We start from the raw sequence: 15,792 nt of genomic DNA, 5'->3' as shown, positions 1-15,792 counted from the left end.
CAGTACCTTAAAAGGAAAAAAAAAAAAAAAGAGCCACCAAACTAGAGGGCACATGACTCTTATCCCAGTACTCAAGAGGCTGAGATAAGAGGACCACAGGTTTGAGACAGGTGCACAATAATTTAACAAGACCCGTTTCACTATAAAAAAATAAAGGATTGAGGATATAGCTCTGAGGCAGAAACTTCCTGGGATCAATCCCCACTATTACAAAGCAAATAAGTAAAATAAAATGATACAATATACCAAGGTATTTGAGAAAACCATGTAAATTTCTAGGTAATAAAAAGTTTAGGCAAGGAGCTCCTTTACAAAATCAGAAGCAACAGTAGGCTTCACACAGTCAAGAGCCAGAGATAGCTATTCTCTGTAATTCTGGTGTTATTTTTTTCTTTCAGCAATACATACAATTAACTGGACCATACTTCAATTTACAAATCACTGAATGATCAGTAAAATGGAAAAATAAAATGAATGAAGCAGGTGTGGTGAAGCAAGCCTGTAATCCCAGTACTTTGGAGGTTGAAAAGGAAGGAGCTCAGATTTAAAGATAGCCTCAGCAACTTAGTGAGACTCTGCTTGAAAATAAAAAATAAAATCGGACTAGGGATATGATTGGAGGTAAAATGCCCCTGAGTTGAAACCCAATACAAAAAATAAAAAGTTAAAAAATAAACAAAAATTTAGTCTTCATTGAATCCTGAACTTTTAAAAAATTCAACTCACAGCCAGGCATGGTAACGCACACTTGTAGTCCCAGCATTTGGGAGGCTGAGACAGGACGACCCCAGTTCGCAGACAGCCTCAGCTACTACTTAGTGAGGCCCTGCACAACTCAGTGAAACCCTGTTTCAAAATAAAGAATAAAAAATAGGACTGCAGGTGTAGCCCTAAGGTTAGAATGCCCCTGGATTCCAATCCTGGTATAGTAAAAACAAAAACAAAAACAAAAACCTCCCAAAAATTTCAACTCACTACTATGGAAACCAAGCATTACTGAAAGAGTTTAAAACAGATCTCAAAAGAATAAAAGCCAACCGTTTATGACACAGCACTTAAGAGAGAACATAGACATATCTGTGCACACTTCAGGGGAATCTTTAGGCAGTCAGCACATGGCAGAAGACAGTATGAATGTAAGGTACAGTTGCAAATGCCTATAATCCCAGCTACTTGGGGGGCTGAGGCAGGAGGATGGCAAGCTCAAGGCCAGCCTGGCAAACCTGGCAAGACCCTGTTTTAAAATAAATAATAAAGCCAGTGGTGCACGCTTATAATCCCAGCATTCGGGAGGCTGAGATTGGAGGATTATGGTTCACAGACAGCCTCAGCTTAGTGAGGCCCTGCACAACTTAGTGAGACCCTGTTTCAAAATAAAGAATTAAAAAAATAGGGCAGGGTAGCTTGGAGGTCGAATGCCCCTGGGTTCCATCCCCAGACCCGCTAAATAAATAAATAAATAAATAAATAAATAAATAAATAAATAATAGTTGAGAATATAGCTCAGAGGTAGAATACTCCTGGGTTCAATTCCCAGTACAACACACACAATAAAGAATGATCATCATGATAGCTGCTCCCCCAACCACAACCACACCAGGGACTGTTTGCAAAACTATGTGGATTTCTACTGCTGCAAGTGATAAGGCAATGAAGACAAAAGGGGTGACTGGTGTGTGTAACTGGCATGGCCTGTGTACAAGTCCCTCTCCCCAGATCCTGTGGTCTCAACCTGGGAATAACACCAGGCAGAAAGTATGTATCCTAGGAAAATCTGAACTGCTCTACCCCATTTTCCCTCAGTCCTCCAAAGGTGGTAAAGGGGGGCCTCGGTACATGGTAGGTCCCCTATCGTGGGACCTCATGCCTTAACAAAAAGTAAAAACTGACTAAACATACATGTAGCTTTGGCTCTTTTCACTGACTTGCCACATACCCCACTGACACTCAGCAGCTAACATACATACCAGTATTGCCATGGTAAGTTCTTCTCTAACGTCTTCAAGGGCACCAATGTCTGCCCATGTCACATTAGGGACGGTGACAAAGCCCTCTCTTTTGGCGGAGGGTTGGACGGAGGCTAGAGCCATAATAAAATCGTTAAATTCAATACAAAGCCCTTGCATTTCTTCCTCAGAGAGGGGATCTTGGTCTCTCAGCAACTGCAGCAGCCTTTGTAATTCATCCTTAAAGGGAAAAATTGAGGGCAAAACACTTTTAATCACAAAGTCTGTTGAAAATAACAAGTTGTAATTTTAAAAATTATTGTTTCAAGAGCTGGGGCTTTAACTCAGTAATAGAGCACTTGCATAGAATGCACAAGGCCCTGAGTTTGATCCTCAAAACCAAAAAGAGAAAAAAATTACATCGATATTCCATAAATTATAGTGAACTTCTATATATTTTAATAATTTCTGCTGGGCATGGTGGCGCACACTTGTAATCCCCGCACTTGGGAGGCACAGACAGGAGGATCACACAGGTTCGAAGCCAGCCGCGCTGGCTTAAGAGATCCTGTTTCCAAATAATATATATATATATATATATATATATATATATATATATATGTATGTATGTCGGGGATTGTTACCCAGAGGTAGAAGGGTTTCCAGGAACCCCAGTACCACTAAAACAAAAAAAGGGCTGGGGTATAGCTCAGAGGTAGAACACCCCTGGGTTCAAACCCCAGTACCACTAAAACAAAAAAGTCAATGTCTACCAGCAGTTAGCACACTTTTTCTATAAAGCACTAAATCTTAACTATCTTAACACTTACTTGACTTTAAGATAAAATAAAGAACATTTGAAAGCACCTGTGTTTCAGAAGTGGTCTCAGTTCCCAGCCTTTTCTCTGGAACACCTTCAGATGGCAAACCTTCGCTCTCAGGATCTTTTTTCTGCTGCTCCTGGAGGTTCATCAAGACCCTATTGACTGCAAACACGGCTGCCTCTCGACAAAGTGCCATCAGATCAGCACCAACAAAGCCTGGCGTTAGGTGTGCTAACTGACAAAAACTAAAAGTTTCAGAAAGTCTCAATTTTCGACACAAAGTCTGAAGTATCCTGTACAAAAATCAGAGGAAAAAAAATCTCAGATTCTTAATTAATACTCTAAGTCACTAAATATGTTTATTTGAAGCATTTTATTCTATTAAACTCTTGTCAACAATGAATAATATATAAGATGAAATAATTTATTCACTTAACAAGAACTAAATCACTATTATACGTACAACCTTATTCCAGAAAGGAAAATGGCAATCATCTGCTTGTTAGAAACTATACTAAAACCCGGGCATGGTGGTGTATGCTTGTAATCTCAGTACTTGGAAAGCTGAGACAAGAGGGTCACCCCCTGGCTTATCTGAATTCTTATTTTGAAACAGGTCCTCACTAAGATACTACATGCTGACATGGAACACGTGATTCTCTTGTCACGATCTCCCAAGTACTGGTATTATAGGTGTGTGCCATTGCATCCTGGCAAGGAAGTTGTTTATCTTCTTTTTTTTGTTCGTGGCACTGAGTATTGAACCCAAGGGCTTCCTACCTCTAAGCTGCATGCCAGCCCTTTTTAGTTTTTGGTTTTTTTGAAACAAGGTTTCACTAGGTTGCTGAGAGTCTTGCTACTTGGTGAGGTTGTCCTAGATCCTCCTGTCTCAGCATCCCAAGGACTGAGGTTAAAGCACGTACCACGATCCACAGCTCAAGTATTAATATACTGAGTGCTTTTCCTTTTCCAAATCAATTTCAAGTATTAATATACTGAGTGCTTTTCCTTTTCCAAATCAATTTCCTAGAGACCGAGCTAGCAAGCACTTGAGCATGCTACGTAGTATTTCTTACCCTTAATTTCAAAGTATTTGGTGCAGACAACGTAGTAGCATAAAATATCATTCTATAAGAATATACCTTTCCCTTGATGCTTCGTCTGGGATACCTAGGCATATTTCTCGGTCAAACCTTCCTGCGCGTCTCAAAGCTGGGTCTAATGAGTCTGGTCGGTTAGTAGCGCCGATGACTAGGACCCGAGCTGTAGCTGCCACATTATTCAGCTCTAGCAAAAGACACAGAAAAGCAGTTAAAAAAAAAAAAACAAAACTTGACACTGAGGGCAATAATGCTTACACAAATCACTTCATGGCTAGAGAAAATATTACACATTTTAACTAACATTAACATTTATTAAATGTCTAATACAAAAAAATGTAAGGAATTTACAAATACAAACTTTGTTCTCGGCAATTTGCTATGTACCGAGAAATATTAAGTGTAAAATTGACAAGATTGTGTATAAAACAAATCTAGTGAAGTAGTGTTAAAAAAAAAGCACCAAGTTAAGACAAGGAGAAAAATTATGAATTCCAACTAAGGAATAAGGGAGGGGCTGTGGAAAAAGTATTATTTCAGAGAAGTATTCATAAGCAGAGAGGCTAGTTAAATTTACATACAAGAAATAGCATGAGTGAAAGTACAGAACTTAAAAGAGGCAAGCAGTCTGGGAAAGAGTTTAATGTCTCTGAAGAATGGTGGAATCAATTTGAGATGGAGGAATAAAAACCAGTCTAAACCACTCTGCTGAATCTAGAGATGGCTTTAGGAATTAACAGAATATGGCACTTACTCTTTTTTAAGTAGTAAGTATTTCTCTCAATCAGAATGAAGTAGCAGGGAATTTGGTTATACTCCCTCACAGGAAGTAAGAAGTTAGGATGCTAATTGTGAATTTATGTAGTGTATTGTTTAGCTAGCACGAAAGGTTTTTCTAAATATATGGGCCACAAAAACATAGCAGGAAGCCAGGCGTGGTGGTGCATGCTTGTAATCCCAGTATTTGGGAGGCAGAGATAGGAGGATCGTGGCTCAAGGACAGCCTTGGCTATTTAGTGAGACCCTTTGCAACTCAGTGAGACTTTATTTCAAAATATGGAATAAAAATTAAGGCTGGGGGTATAGCTCAGCGGTAAAATGCCCCTGGGTTCCATTCCCAGTACCACCAAAAAAACAAAACAAAACAAAACAAAAAAAAAACAAAAAAACAAAAAAACACAACAACAACAAAAAAACACAGCAGGAAATTTTTATATAAAATAAAACAGTAGGCTGGGTGTGGCTATGCTTACAATCCCAGTACTTGGGAGGCTGAAATAGGAGAGTGGTTCCCTGTAGCCTCAACTACTTAGGCCCTACTTAGTGAGGCTTTGTTTCAAAACAGAGAATAAGCCAGGCGTGGTGGCACATGCTTGTAATCCCCACGCTTGGGAGGCGGAGACAGGAGGATAGCACTGGTGCTTGGGAGGCGGAGCCAGCCTTGCTGGCTTAAAGACCCTATTTCCAAATAAAAAAAATAGGTCTGGGAGTGTAGCCCGGTGGTAGAAGGGCTTCCAGGAACCCCAGTACCACCCCCCCCCCAAAAAAAAAGAATAAAAAATAAAGCTGGGAGTGTAACTCAAAGGTAGAATGTTCCTGGGTCCCATCCCCAATGCTGAAAAACACACACACAAAAGTCGAACAAGCAACTTGCAACCTGACACTGTAAAGAACACAAGATAAATACTGAGTCAAGTTTTACTCATGTACACAAAACGTGCTCTATTTTTAAATAGGGAGAATCTAGTTTCAAAAGTTCGAGCTGATTCCTTCCAAATTTATACATTTCTTTTCTTTTCTTTTTCTTTTTTTTGGTGGTACTGGGGGTGGAACCCAGAGGCTTTCTACCTCCGGGCTATACTCCCAGACCTATTTTTATATTTTATTTGGAAACAGGGTCTCGCTAAGTTGCTGAGAGCCTCACTAAGTAGTTGAGGCTGGCTTTGAACCTGCGCCATCCTCCTGTCTCAGCCTCCCAAGCATGGGGATTATAAGCGTGCGCCACCATGCCCGGCTTCAAATTTGTATATTTCTATTAAAACAAAACTAAAAAACAGGCTGAGGATACAGCTTGGTGACAGCGCTCTTTCCTAGCATTCACAAGTCCCTGGGTTTGATCCACAGGACTGAAAACAAAATAAAAAACCCCAAAACAATAAATAAATTTCAGACTGGGAGAAAATAAATAACAAAGGATTTCTTCCCATTATACACACACTTTTTTTGTGTGTGTTTGGGTCTGGGGATGGAACCCAGGGGCATTTGATCTCTGAGCATCACCCTGCCCTATTTTTTTTCTTTATTTTGAAACAGGGTCTCACTGAGTTGCAGAGGGCCTCACTAAGTAGCTGAGGCTGGCCGCGAACCGCAATCCTCCGGTCTCAGCCTTCCAAATGCTAGGATTACAAGCGTGCGCCACCATGCCCATCCTTAATTTTTTATTCTTTATTTTTTGAAACAGGATCTCACTGAGTTGCAAAGGGTCTCAGTAAGTAGCAGCTGAGGTTGTCCATGAACCGCGATTCTCCTGTCTCAGCCTTCAGGTTTTAGAGGTACTCCTTCATCATGTACAATTGCAATGAACTAATAAAAAATTTAATATAATAAATAAAAGTCAGGCAAAGTGGCATATGCCTGTAATCCCTGTGCTTGGGAATCTGAGTCATGAGGATTAGAGGTTTGACGCCAGTGATCAGTAATATACTGAGATCCTATTCCCTTTCTTTTCCTTATTTATGTACTTATGTATTTATTTATTACAGTACTGGGGATTGAACTTGGGGCATTCTACCTCTGAGCTACACCCTCAGCACTATTCTATTCCTTTTTTTTTTTTTTTTCCTTTTTTCTGTTGCTGGGGACTGAACCCAGGGGCATTCTATCTCCAAACTGCACCCCCAGCCATATTTTTTTATTATTTATTTTTGAGACAGGGTCTCATTAAGTAGCTGAGGCTGGCCATGAACTTGGATTCTCTTGTCTAATCCTCGCAAGTACTGGGATTACAAACATGCGCCACCACGCTGGGCTGTATTTTTTCTTGATTCTGAAATAAGTTGAGGAGGGCCTCCCTAAGTAGCTGAGGTTAGTTGCCAACTGCAATCCTCCTGTCTCAACTTCTCAAAGTATTATGATTACATGCCTGAATCACCACACCTGGGCTCTTTAAAAATGATTTGAATCAAGGTATGACTAGGTTGGTGAAAGTCCCATTACTTGCTATGGCTGTCCTTGAACCTGTGATCTTCCTACCTCAGATTCTGGAGTATTGGTATTGCAGGAGCACACCACCAAACCCAATGAGACCCTATTTCAAAGTAAAAAATAAATTAGGGCCAGGCGCAATGGCCCACACTTTTAATCCCAGCATTTGGGAGGCAAAGATGGGAGGATCGCGATTCGTGGACAGCCTCAGCTACTACTACTCAGTTGCGAGCTGCTTCGCAACTCAGTGAGACCCTGTTTCAAACATAAAAAGGACTAAAAAATAGGGCTGGGAGTGTAGCTTGGAGGTAGAATGCCCATGGGTCCCATCCCCAGTACCACCACCACCAAAAAAAAAAAAAAAAAAAATGAGGCTGAGGTTATAGCTCAGAGGCAGGATGTCCCTGGGCTCAATCCTCAGTACCACACACAAAAAATAAATAAAACCTGAATAGATAAATACAACTACTTCAAATAAAAGCTGAGGATCAAGCCAGGCGTGGTGGCGCACACATGTAATCCCAGCATTTGGGAGGCTGAGACAGGTAGATTGCAGTTCTGGTACAGCCTCAGCTACTTAGTGAGGCCTTTTCCAACTCAGTGAGAGCCTGTTTCAACATAAAGAAAAAATAAATAAATAACAGGGCTAGGGTGTAGCTCGGAGGTAGAATCCTCCTGGGTTCTACCACCAGTACCACAAAAAATAAAATAAAATAAAATAAAAAATAAAAGCTAAGTCAGAAAGGAAGGGTAGGAGAGGAAGAAGGCTGAAGTTGGTTAATGAAAAGAGCTACATCTGAATACGTGTATAAATGTGAATGTAGCATGGTCAACCTGGACACTCACTGTTAGAGGGTGAAAGGAAAGGGGAGGGAACCAAGTACTGTGTGAATGTATGCCATCGTCAATACGATCCACATTATGATATGGATCTATAGTGTACCAATAAAATATAAAAAAATAAAAGCTGTGGATCGACCCAAGGCCTCACACATGCTAGGCAGGCATTCTACCACTCAAGATACCTCCAAACCCCTAATCAATTTTATTTTATTTTATTTATTTCTTTATTTATTATTATTATTTTTTTTTATTTTGGTGGTACTGGGGTTCCTGGAAGCCCTTCTACCTCTGGGCTACCCTCCCAGACCTTTTTTTTTTTTTTTTTTTTTTTGGAACAGGGTCTCTTAGACCAGGTCAGCGCGGCTGGCTTCGAACCTGCGCCATCCTCCTGTCTCCGCCTCCCAAGCGCAGGGATTACAAGCATGTGCCACCACGCCTGGCCCTAATCAATTTTAAAAACACAATTCCGCCACATGTATATATAACCCTAGTACTTGAGAGGCTAAGAAAAAAGAATCACAGGTTCAAGGTGAGCCTCAGCCTTGGAAATTTAGACCTTGTTTCAAAAGAATAAAAAATAGGACTGGGGATAGTAGCACATGCTTGTAATCTCAGTACTTGGGAGGCTGAGAGAGGAGGATCCCAGGTTTGTGGTCAGCCTCAGGTACTTAGTAAGACTCTCTTCAACTTAGTGAGACACTGTTTCAAAAGAAAGAATAAAAAAATAGGGCTTGTAGTGTGGCTCAGAGGTAGAATGCCCCTGGGTTTGCCGTGAACCACGATCCTCATGTCTCAGCCTCCCAAGCACTGGGATTACAAGCGTGTACCACCATGCCTGTCCTTAATTTTTTATTCTTTATTTTTTGAAACAGGACACTGAAAAAAAAAAAGTAATATGGAAAAATACACAAATCTCATTAGTAATTAGGAAAATGCAAATTAAAACAAAATCCCTTTTCAATAATCAAATTGGCAAAAAAAAACTTAGTACTGCCAAGGATCTGCAAATAGGAAGATTCATATGGTTTTGGTGGAAATGTAAACTGCAAAGTCTTCATGGAAAGCAATTTGCCACTTCCCACAAAAATCTGAAATGCATAATCTTTTTCTTTGGTGTGTAGTATTAGGGATTGAACCAAGTTCTGTCTCTGAACTATTCTCCCAACCCCTACCCCTTTTTAAACAAATGGCCTCACTAGGTTCCTAAGTACTGATAAAGTGTTGAGGTCAGTCAGGAACCTGCAATCTTTCTGTCTCAGCATCCTAAATAATGAGATTACAGATGTGCACCAACAGACCCGGTTTAAAATGTACAATTTTCAGCTGGGCGTGGTGGCGCACACATGTAATCCCAGTGCTTGGGAGGCTGAGACATGAGGATCGAACAGGTTAGAAGCCAGCCTCAGTAAGTAGCTAAGGCTCTCAGCAACTCAGTGCGACCCTATTTCCAAATAAATTATAGGGCTGGGGGTGTAGCTCAGAGGTAGAAAGACTCTGGGTTCTACCCTTCAGTATCACCAAAAAATAAAAAGTAAATTTTCAACTATCAATTAAATTTCCAGTATTTATAAAAAAGGAATATACACGAACCAACAGAGCTCTTTTTAAGATATTCCTCTGAAGTTTAATGCAAAGAAAAAATTCAAAATGTCTTCAATATTTATCAATGACGCAAAGTTTAAATGTCACATGGTAAACCTATATATTAAAGAATACCATATATCAGTTAAAAAGAAGTCAATATAAATGCATTAAAATGGAACATTTCCCTGGCATTGTTTGATGCTATTTATGTTTTGCAATACTAGGAATTCAACCCAGGGATGTTCTTCTCCAGCCCTACTTTATATATATATATATATAATATACACACTTTTTTTTTTTGGTGGTACTGGGGTTCCTGGAAGCCCTTCTACCTCTGGGCTACACTCCCAGACCTATTTTTATACTTTTTTATTTGGAAACAGAGTCTCTTAAACCAGCGCAGCTGGCTTCGAAACTGCGCGATCCTCCTGTCTCCGCCTCCCAAGCACAGGGATTACTAGCGTGCGCCACCACGCCTGGCCCTACTTTATATTTTAAGTTTGAAACAGGGTCTAAGTTATTGGGCACTGCCCTTGGATCTGTGATCCACCTTTCTTAACCTACCAAGTACTGGAATTGCAGATGAGTGTTAACCACATCCAGCTTCCATGACAATTGTTAAAAGACAAAGAGTAAGCAGTAAAACAATGCTATGAGGCAATCCCAGAATATAAAGAGCAAAACAGTGTTAGCATATTTGTATGCAAATACATTAAAAATTACTACAAAGGAGACTTAAAAAATTAAATGGTATAATTTTTATAAAAACTATATCTTCTTTTGTGCTATGAGAAATGCTGTTTGAATATTTTATCTTTTTGTATGACTTAAACCATTTAAGAATTTTATTTTCTCAAACTGACCATCCATGCAGGTTAGGAGTTGGGCTACAATTCTTCGTTCCATATCTTTTGAAGCAACTTCTCTTTTGGGAGTGATAGCATCAATTTCATCAATGAAAATAATACAGGGTGCATTTGACTAGAAACAAAAATTATTTAAAATAAATGAGAGACAGTCATAAACAAATCCATTTATTTATTTATTTATTTATTTATTTATTTATTTATTTATTTATTTATTGCAGTACTGGGGATGGAACCCAGGGGCATTCTACCTCCGAGCTACACCCCAACCCTATTTTTTTTGTTGTGAAACAGGATCTCACTGAGTTCCAAAGGGCCTAAATAGCTGAGATTGTCCATGAACTGTGATCCTCCTGTCTCAGCCTACCAAATGCTGGGATTACAAGTGTGCACCACCACACCCAGCTCAAATCTCTTTTATTAACACATAATTAAGTATATATACTTTTTTTATACTGGTACTAAAGATTGAACTCAGAGATGCTCTACCACTGAACTACATCTCAAATCCTTTTCTCCTTTCTTTTGATACTGAAGGTTGAACCCAGAGGCATTCTACTTCCCAGCTATACCACCAGTCTTTATTTTGAAACAGGGTCTTGCTAAACTACCTAGGCTCAAACTTTCCATCCTCCTACCTTAACCTACCCAGTAACTCAGAAGTTGTAAGAGTGGACCACTGGCCCAGCTACTATATAAGCTTCCTAGACTCTTTTTTTGGGGCACTGGAGATAGAACTTGGAAATAGGACTTGGAGATAGAACTCCAAGCCACACCCTCATCCCTTTTTATTTCTTTATTTTGACACAGGGTCATGCTAAATTGCACGCTCCCCTAAATTGAGGGTGTCCCTAAGCACTTTCTAATATCTCAAAGTTCAAAGATTATTCACCAAAAGAATAACTCTAAAGAAGGCAACTCATTGGTGGGCATTGTGACACACGCTTGTAATCCCAGCATTCGGGAGGCTGAGACAGGAGGATCGCAGTTAGGCTGCGGCCAGCCTCATCTACTTAGTGAGAACCTTTGCAACTCAGTGAGACCCTATTTCAAAATAAAGAATAAAAAATAGGGCTGAGGTTGTAACTCAGAGGTAGAATGCCCCTGGGTTCCATCCCCAGTACTGCAAAAATAAAAAAGAAGGCAACTCATGGTGTGTTTTTATGTCTTAAGAGAACCAAGATGAGGGCCAGGCATGATGGCGCATGCTTGTAATCCCCACACATGAGAGGCTGAGACAGGAGGATCGCACAGGTTCGAGGCCAGCCTCAGGTACTTAGTGAGGCTCTCAGGAACTTAGTGAGACCCTGTTTCCAAATAAAATATAAAATAGGTCTGGGAGTATAGCCTGGAGGTAGAAAGCCCCTGGGTTCCACATCAAGAAAAAAGAAAGAAAGAAAGAAAGAGAACCAAGATGAGCCAGGCGTGCCGCGCATGATTGTAATTTCAGCATTTGGGAGGCTGAGACAGAAAGATTGCAGTGAAACCCTGTTTCAAAATAAAAAATAAAAAATAGGGCTAGGGGTATTGCTTGGTGGTAGAATGCCCCTGCGCTCTATCCCCAATATTGGGGGAAAAAAAAAAAAAAGAGAGAGAGAAAGCCTTGGTGGCGCACGCTTGTAATCCCTGTGCTTGGGAGGCTGAGACAGGAGGATCGTGCATGTTCGAAGCCAGCCTCAGCTACTTAGTGAGGCTCTCAGCAACTTAGTGAGACCCTGTTTCCAAATAAAATATAAAAAATAGGTCTGGGAAGATAGCCTGGAGGTAGAAAGCCCCTGGGTTCTACCCCCAGCACCACTAAAAAAAAAAAAAAAAAAAAAAAAAGAAAGAACCAAGATGTTTAAAAGAGAACAGAAAGATAATACACATAAGGTAGACCTATAGTCTTTATATCAGTTCATATTTGTGCTATTAAAATTCTTTGGTAGTTAGACATATTTGTTACACTATGGGATATATATAGTAAGTTTATAAGCTTTAAATTAGCAAAGTATGGTGGCACATGCTTGTAATTCCAGTACTTGGAAGGCTGAGACAGGAGGATCACAGGTTTGAGGACAGCCTCAGCAACTTAAGTGAGGCTCTATGCAACTTAGTGATACCGTTTCAAAACAAAAAATAAAAGAGGGGTGAAGGTGTAGTTTGGAGGTAGAATGTCCCTGAATTCAATCCCCAGTACCACACACACAAACATACACACACACACACAAAGAAAAGCTTTAAATCAGAAAATTCATTTTTTTATAAAAGCTGTAAGTATTTTACCAACATAAGAAATGTACAAGTTTTTCATTCAAATCTGCCATCAGAGGAACTGATGAAGTGCCAGAGCTAAGCACAATGGCACATTTCCATAATCAAAGCTACTAGCGAAGCTGAAACAAGATGATCACAAGGTGGAGGTCAACCTGGACAGAAAATAAAATCAACCTAGCATGGTGGCGCCCGCTTGTAATCCCAGTACTTGGGTGGCTGAAACGGGAAAATCTCAAGTTTGCAGACAGACTCAGCAATTTAGTAGGGTATCCTGCAACAAAGGAAGACCCTGTTTTATGTAAAAAAAAAAAAAAAAAAAAAAAAAAAAAACCTTAAAAATAGGGGAGCAAGTGTAGCTCGAAGGTAGAATGTCTCTGGGTTCAATACTAGAATAAATAAATAAATTATTCAATTAAAATAAAGTCATGCATGGTGGTGCACATTACGATTCTGGTACTTGGACGGCTGAGACTGGAGAACTGCTAGGTTCACAGCCAGCCTCAGCCACTTAATGAGGCCCTCCACAACTTAGTGAGACCCTGCTTCAGAGAGAAAAAATAAATAGGGCTGGGAGTGTAGCTCAGAGGTAAAAGACCCCTGGGTTCAATCCCCAGTACCACACATAATAAACAAACAAATAAATAAAATAAAATAAATGGGCTAGGGATGTAGCTCAGTGGAAGAACACTTGCCTAGCATGTTCCTGGGTTCGGTATCCATGGAAGAAGGGGGGAAAGGAGAAATGAGAAAAAAAAGAGCAAGGAGAAGAAATGAGGAAAAGAAAAGAAGCAAAGCAGAAGTTACTTTTCTCCTTTTTTTTCAGTACTTTTTTTTCAGTACTAGAGATGGAACCCAGAAGCTTTCTACCTCCGAGCTATACCCTCAGCCCTATTTTTTATTCTTTATTTTGAAATAGGGTCTCACTGAGTTGCAAAGAGCCTAAGTAGTAGCTGTGGATGTTCGTGAACCACGATCCTCCTGTCTCAGCCTCCCAAATGCTGGAATTAAAGGCATGTGCCACCACATCTGGCTTATAGCATAAGTTATTTCAAGAAATTATTCAAGTTAGGTGTGGTGGCACACGCTTATAATACCAGTACTTGGGAGCCCAAGACAGGAAGGAGGACGTGAATTCAGAGCCAGCCTCAGTTACTTAGTGAGGCCCTCTACAACTTAGCGAGATCCTGTAGCTGAGAGGTAGAATGCCCGTGAGTTAATTTCTAGTAACACAAACACACACACACAAAACTGCTAATAAATTTTATGTTATGGGTATTTTACCACAAAAAAAAAAAAAGAGAGCAAAGGATTAGTTAAAATAAAAAATTAAGCTGAACATGCTGGCACATGCTTGTTATCCCAGAATTTGGGAGGCTGAGACCAGAGGATCGCAGTTTGAGGACAGCCTCAGATACTTAGTGAGGCCCTTTGCAACTTAGTGAGACCCAGTTTCAGAATAAAGAATAAAAATAGGGCGGGAGGGGAGGTCAAAAGTTGAATGCCCCTGGGTTCCATTTCCAGACCCGCAAAAAAAAAGATAAATAAATAAATAAAAATAAAAAATTAAAGGAAAGGATCTCTAGTTTGACAATATAAATCATTCCTAGTTATTCAGTGGTTAGGAGTGACATTACATCTCAAAACCACATCTATGAGTCAAATATTAGGCCCATCATTGGCTGACTCTTCTCCAATTCTCTTCTAGTATTGGTAAAAAAACACTTTGACTGATGAATATATCACCAGTTACAAAAGAGTAAAGTTACAGAGAACAAAAATCTCAGAAAACAAATATATTAGTATTTTCCAGATACCTGGAAGACCGGATAGGGGAAGAGAAGAACAAGTGAAGATCATCAAAATCTAGCCTTTGAAGAGATGGAACAGTTCTCCACAGAGAACCAGTAGATTTGATTTGACCCTCTGTTCTCCGAACCACATACTTAATGGTACTGAAGGACCCAGGGAAAGGGTAGTATTTGAACCACACACTGACTGAATGCCTACTGGCTGACACTGGACTGCCTCAACACTAGTTTAGAGAGATTTAAACATAGAACCAAGGACTGAAGATATCACTAGCCTCTTATCCTTACGCATCATTCTGCTTACCAAGCACAGAAAATTTACTACTTGTACTCTGGCCATGCTTGCCAATTTTATAACTCAATAGGGGTATTTTAGAAAGTAAATGGCACCCAAAAGAATCCACATTGCTTTGCTATGCTGCTTTTCCCACACTATCTCCACATCTCCCTGTGCTGCCCACACCTTCTATGTCTACACAATATGGTCTCTCCATTCTTGACATTTAAAAATATTATTCTGGCTGGGCGAGGTGGCGCACGCTTGTAATCCCAGCATTCAGGAAGTTGAGACTGAAGGATGGTGGTTTTCAGACAGCCTCAATTGCTCAGGGAGGCCCTCCACAACTTAGTGAGACTGTTTCAAAATAAAGAATAAAAAATAGGGCAGGGGGTGTAACTCGGAGGTCAAATGCCCCTGGGTTCCATCCCCAGACCCGAAAAAAAAAAAAAAAGAAATTATTCTGCCAGGCGTGGTGGCACACACTTGCAATCCCAATACTTGGGAGACTGAGATAGGAGAATCACAGGCCTGAGGCAAACTTCAGCTATTTAGTGAGGTCCTCCACAACTTAGTGAGACCCTGTTTCAAAATGAAGAATAAAAAAAAAAGGCTGAAGGTGTAGCTCAGACACAGAATGTACCTGGGTTCCATCCCCAGTACCCCCCCCCCCCACACACACAGACATAAAATTAAACTTTAGCTTTGACTATGGTAATGATTTGTGCCTCCTCAAGTTTCCAAAATGGCATGGCTAATATTTACACGGCTCTTGCTCTGTGCAAGACACATTAAAGGTTCCATAAAAATGCTCTTATTTATTTATTTATTTTTTAGTACTGGGGATTGAACTCAGGGGCATTCTACCTCAGAGCCAAATCCCTGCTCCCATTTTTAATGCTTTATTTTGAAACAGTATCTCACTAAGGTGCAGAGTATCTCACTAAGTAGCTGAGACTGTCTGTGAACCTGCAATCTTCCTGTCTCAGCCTCCCAAGTACTGGGATTACAATGGTATGCCACCACCCCCAGAGGATTCTCTCATTTAATACTCTCAAAGCCCCAAGAGATGAGTATTATCCTA

General features: G+C 40.2%; 1 protein-coding gene across 1 annotated transcript in view; it reads right to left on the bottom strand.

Annotated features, from left to right (window-relative positions):
* NVL (nuclear VCP like) overlaps positions 1-15,792 on the bottom strand; it is a gene marked incomplete at its 3' end in the record, with an annotated part of 72,819 nt that overhangs the window by 33,956 nt on the left and 23,071 nt on the right. Inside the window, exons 7-10 of the mRNA XM_080698563.1 lie at positions 10,365-10,482; positions 3,913-4,057; positions 2,814-3,063; positions 1,968-2,186 (exon numbers count right to left, since the gene is read on the bottom strand). Of these exons, the coding sequence (XP_080554689.1) occupies positions 1,968-2,186; positions 2,814-3,063; positions 3,913-4,057; positions 10,365-10,482 (732 nt within the window). The remainder of the gene's footprint in view (positions 1-1,967; positions 2,187-2,813; positions 3,064-3,912; positions 4,058-10,364; positions 10,483-15,792) is intronic.

The sequence above is a fragment of the Muscardinus avellanarius genome (genome assembly GCF_963383645.1).
Source record: "Muscardinus avellanarius genome assembly, chromosome: 7".
In the NCBI taxonomy this organism is placed as follows: Eukaryota; Metazoa; Chordata; class Mammalia; order Rodentia; family Gliridae; genus Muscardinus; species Muscardinus avellanarius.
Note: the sequence above shows the minus strand (reverse complement) of the source record. Positions and strands in the feature narration are given on the sequence as shown.